Source organism: Alosa pseudoharengus, unplaced genomic scaffold (assembly GCF_046254945.1).
Source record: "Alosa pseudoharengus isolate Yale_2024_CS ecotype anadromous, Long Island Sound unplaced genomic scaffold, YU_APseudo_1.1 YU_APseudo_1.1_scf_20, whole genome shotgun sequence".
Classification (NCBI taxonomy): Eukaryota; Metazoa; Chordata; class Actinopteri; order Clupeiformes; family Clupeidae; genus Alosa; species Alosa pseudoharengus.
The window spans coordinates 29,519,463-29,524,462 of NW_027468664.1; the positions used below are offsets into that span (position 1 = coordinate 29,519,463).

Genomic DNA, 5,000 nt, shown 5'->3' on the forward strand with positions numbered 1-5,000 from the left:
AGAAAGACAGGAACACACAGGGAAGAAGGGAGGAGGGCTGAAAGAGAAAAAAAGAGTATTTGGGCCAGAGAGGGAGAGTGATAGAGAGAAAAGGGATGAATGACCCATGGAAAGAATGAGAGAGATAGAGAGAGAGGGGGATATATGGATGAAAGAGGAAAAGAATGAGGGAGAGAGAGAGGGAGAGAGATGATGTTGGTACATGCAGCCTTTTTCATTTGTCTTTTAAAAACATTGACCTTGTGGCAATCATACCAAATGCAATCTAGTGATTGTTTTAGCAAGCCAACTGTGTGTGTGTGTGTGTGTGTATGTGTGTGCACTCGCGTGTCTGCATGTGGGCGTGTTTGTATGTGTATGTTAGTGTGTGCGTACGGGCGTGCGTGTGTTGCGTCCACCCTCCAGCTGGTTTCCGTGGGGATGTACTGACAGGGACTTCCTGTTTTGTTGGCAGGGTCTCTGGCTGCAGCAGCCTCCAGCAGGAAGAGGAAGTGAGCTCGGACGAGGGAGATGACAGTAGCTCCACCTCCAGCAAGGGAGACCTCTGCCAATCAGAGGACAAGCAGGTACTGCCCCAGTGACACTGAAAATGTGTCATGTACAGTCTGTCACGCACACACACACATACACACACACACATACGCGGTCACTTGAACTCTCTTGGAGTTACCCATCAACACAAATTTAGATTCATTCAAACACTCACGTGATGCACACGCTGAACAACACATACACACACACACACACACACACACACACACACACACACACACACTGTCTAAGAATGAAAAGCATGAGGTCCCTTCAGTCAACCACTGACCTTGCACTGCCAAATTAAGACCCTGGTGCTTAGAGCCCTCTCAGGACACTCACACACACACTCACACACACCAACACACGCGCTCACACACACACACACACACACACACACACTCATACACAGTGTGTGAGGGTGGTTTTGAGTGGGCAGAGGGAGCTTGTCAGACCTAAATGGCACCAGAGGAGACAAAGTTTCCAGTGAGCTAGACATAGTCATTCAGACCTACTTTACACACATACACACACACACACACAGACACACACAGACACATACGTGTTGAAGGCACAATGGTGGTTTATGGGGATAAGGTAAGGCTCCACTGTGCTTCATATTTAGGTTAAAAATGATTTGTGTCTATTTGTGTTCAGCGTCGTGTGTGTATGTGCAGAAGTGCATGTGTGTGTGTGTGTTTATCTGTCATTAGAATTTTCCACGTCTGGTGTGTGTGTGTGGTGAACCTGAATCTGCTGTTAATATATCTCTTCTACTGTTTATGTCTGGTCTATGTGTTTGAGTCCCCCATATTTTCTCTGTTTGTGTGTGTTAAAAAGGTTCACATTTATTCTAAAGTCTGTTGTTTATTCCATCTGTGGTGTGTTTGCCTTCTGTTTTGGGTGTTTGTATTGATGTGTGTGTGTGTGTGTGTGTGTGTGTATGTGTATGTGTGTGTGTGTGTTTGTGTATGACAGCACATGTTTTACATTTTTTACAGTGGTGTTCTTAGTGATTTGTGTGTGTGTGCATGTCAAGTGTGTGTCTATGTGTCTGGCTGGTCTGTTTCTGTTACAGCTGTGTTTATGTGTGTGTGTGTGTGTGTGTGTGTAATGTGCATGTTATAACTGCTGTGTATTTTGTACACAGCATGAACAGGAGATGAAGAGAACCAAAGTGGTGCACATCGCCACGGAGATCATGAGCTCAGAGAAAGTGTGAGTAAAGAAATGTGTGTCTGTGTGTATGTGTGTGTGTGTATGTAGGTGTGTAGTAGATTATTTTGACCATTACCGCCTTTCTCATTAAGATCATCGCTACATTGATGTGGTTCTGTAAATCTGTATGTGCTCCTTATGCGTGTGTGTGTGTGTTTGTGTGTGTGTGTGTGTGTGTGTGTGTTTCCCCCCTACAGGTTTGTGGATGTGCTGAAGCTTCTGCATATTGTAAGTTGCTCCAGTTTATTTGCTGGGTGGTGTGCATGGGGTAGGGAGTGGGTTCACTTGTGTGTGTGTGTGTGTGTGTGTGAGTGTGTGTGTGTTGTGTGCACACATATGTCTGTATGTGTGTGGGAGAAAAGGGGTGGGGATTGAGACGGGTCAAAGGTTGAGTGTGTGTTCTGTGGGTTGGGTTTCAGTGCGGCTTTTTGGTACACACACACACACACACACACACACACACACACACACACACACACACACGCACACACACTCAGTGGCCACCTGTTTGCATGTTTAGGCTAGGTTTATGGAAGAGGGAAACTGGAGTCTGAAGGATTAAGTTATAGAGAGAAAGGGAAGAGAAAAGGAGAGAGAGAGAGAAAATGAAAAGAAAAAGTAGGTTAAGGAGATGAATGGAGGGATGCAGAAAGGAGAGATAGATAGATAGATTGATAGATAGATAACTCTTTATCTATCTATCAATCTATCTATCTATCTCTCCTTTCTGCAGAGGGGGGGATAGACAACACACACATCAGACAGATAAAAAGATACAGACAAGGCACTGGAAGAAATTAAACAGTGTGCGTGTGTGTGTGTGCGTGTGCTTGTGCGTGTGTGTGAGTGCGTGTGTGTGTTTGTGTGTGTGTGTGTGCACGTGTGTATATGTGTGCGTGTGTATGTGTGTGTGCGTGTGTATGCGTGTGTACGTGTGTGTGTGCGTGTGTATGTGTTAGGGGTTTTTAAAGAGGGGGAAGTCCACTCATATTCTCCTTGCTGCTCTTGGCCCTGACAGCTAAGGGTGACCCCAGAGGCTTAGGAGTGTGTGGGGGTGTGCAGCATGTATATGTGTATGCATCTTTGTGCGTGTGTGTGTGTGTGTGTGTGTGTGTGCTAGCACATGAGGGTGTGGATTATAAGATGTGTATGTCTCTGTGTGTGTGGGTGTCGGTTTGAGTTCGGAAAATGTATATATCTCTCTGTGTGTATGTGTGTGCATGAGTTCATTGTTAAAGGTTTAGTTTGTGTGTGTGTGTTTGTGTGTGTGTGTGTTTACAGTATGTACATTGTGTTTGTATGCCTGGCCTGTGTGTGTGTTGAATGAACTGTGTTGTGTTGTGTGGGTATGCCCCTCTTGAAACACATGTGTTCAGTGTGCTCATGAGCTGCATTTCAGTGTGTGTGTGTGTGTGTGTGTGATTAGCAGCTGAAGGACCACACCCCCACTCATCCATGTGGTAGTGAGAATCTTTTTTTAGCCTGAGGTCTTCACAACCCTCCACTTTCCTCTCACATATTCACTCTTTCTATCTCATCTCTCTCTCTGTTTGTCTGTCTTTCATTCTTTGTCTGTTCTTGTCTTCCTCTTTTTCTCCCTCCCTTCCTTCCTCCCCCTCTCTTCTTTCTGGTCTCTTTCCTCCCCCTGTCTTTCTCTCTTCTCTGTCTCTCTCTCCTTCCCTTTCTCTCTCTCTCTCTCTCTCTCTCTCTCTCTCTCTCTCTCTCTCTCTCTCTCTCTCTCTCTCTCTCTCTCTCTCTCTCTCTCTGCAAGGGGCCTGAGGCTAGTGGTCAGGTTCTTCTCTCATAAATAATCTCTGACTGATTGACTGACTCTAAGCCTGTAATTTACACAACAGTATCTCCCTGGCTTAACACTCGCTCTCTGGCATGTGATTTGCAGGGCTGTGGTGGGGATGTGCTTTCATTGGCTACAGTCTTGAATGAGTGTTGCAGTGTGATTGGTTGTAAATTGTAGGTTGTAGGTTCTAGCCTAAATGCTGGAGGTCTGGAAGTAGGTGGGATGCAGCAGAATAGACCTCTGAAGTTCGCCTACTAAAAAGATCTTTGACATTCGGTATCTGGCGATTTTTCCTATGGGAAAATAACATGGGGATTTTGAGTTATCGCACCTGTTAAACTCTCGCGGGGATGATAAATTCTGAAATGCAGACGTATTCCTAAACACACTTTTGTCCTCTGCCTTCGAGTGGATACTGTGATCTCTGGTACGTGAAGGCGGCACACTTACAGTAGATTTTTGCTACCCCAGAGCTAACTTGCAATGCAACTTGCCATAGGTAGTTAGCTTCAATTAACAACCGGATCTCCTTATATGGGCAAAGATGGCCGTTTTGGTTCTTTTTTGTAGGCGAACTTCAGAGGTCTATTGAATGACGTATGCCAAGGTGTTTGATTGGTTGATGGTTGATTGTATGATTGGCTGGAGTCCTTTGTGGTAGAGTGTGGTTGTCTTGTATTTGTGTGTGTGTGTGGGGGGGGGGGGGGGGGGGAATAGCTGTTTATTAAGTAATTTAATTAACTGATGTTTGTTTATCATTTAATTGGCTGATGTTTATTTTTCTTAGACTTAAGTTTGCTGTGTTTGGTCCTCAGTTTATTCATTTGTTTGTTGTGATATTATCAGATGGAAAACGCTAGTTCTTTTGCATGGTTGCACTCTGTTGCTATTTGCCAGTAGATATTTCCCAGATTTTCTATATGCTGTTGTTGTTTTTTAAAGGAACCTAACCAGGGGCCTATTGCACAAAACTAGGATAAGGGATTAAACCAGGATATCTTGGTTATCCTGGCTCAAAAGCAACCCAACCAGATTTTGTTCTGTTAATTTTCATGATGGTAGCAGTGCACACTGTTTAGTAGCATCTATATGTGATTGTTGAAGGGCAGGACAGAGGTGTGTGTGTGTGTGTGTGTGTGTGTATGTTTGAGAGAGAGAAATAGAAAGAGAGAGAGTTTGGTGTTTTGTGTGTGTGTGTGCCGCTGGACTGACCTGCATCTTTTCCCAATGCCAGGACTTCCGGGATGCGGTTGCCAAGGCGACGCGTCAGAGCGGCAAGGCCGTGATCGAGGAGCGGATTCTGAATCAGATCCTTTACTACCTGCCCCAGCTCTACGAGCTGAACAAGGACCTGCTGAGGGAGCTGGAGGAGAGAGTCGCACACTGGTAACACACACACACACACACACACACACACACACACAGATACACAGCGCACACACACATGATTGCA

At 45.2% G+C, this 5,000-nt stretch overlaps 1 protein-coding gene across 1 annotated transcript in view; it reads left to right on the forward strand.

Moving 5' to 3' along the window:
- fgd6 (FYVE, RhoGEF and PH domain containing 6) overlaps window positions 1–5,000 on the forward strand; it is a 25,132-nt gene that overhangs the window by 6,365 nt on the left and 13,767 nt on the right. The window contains exons 3-6 of the mRNA XM_076297038.1: window positions 455–566; window positions 1,682–1,749; window positions 1,947–1,977; window positions 4,782–4,933. Coding sequence (XP_076153153.1) covers window positions 455–566; window positions 1,682–1,749; window positions 1,947–1,977; window positions 4,782–4,933 — 363 coding nt within the window. The remainder of the gene's footprint in view (window positions 1–454; window positions 567–1,681; window positions 1,750–1,946; window positions 1,978–4,781; window positions 4,934–5,000) is intronic.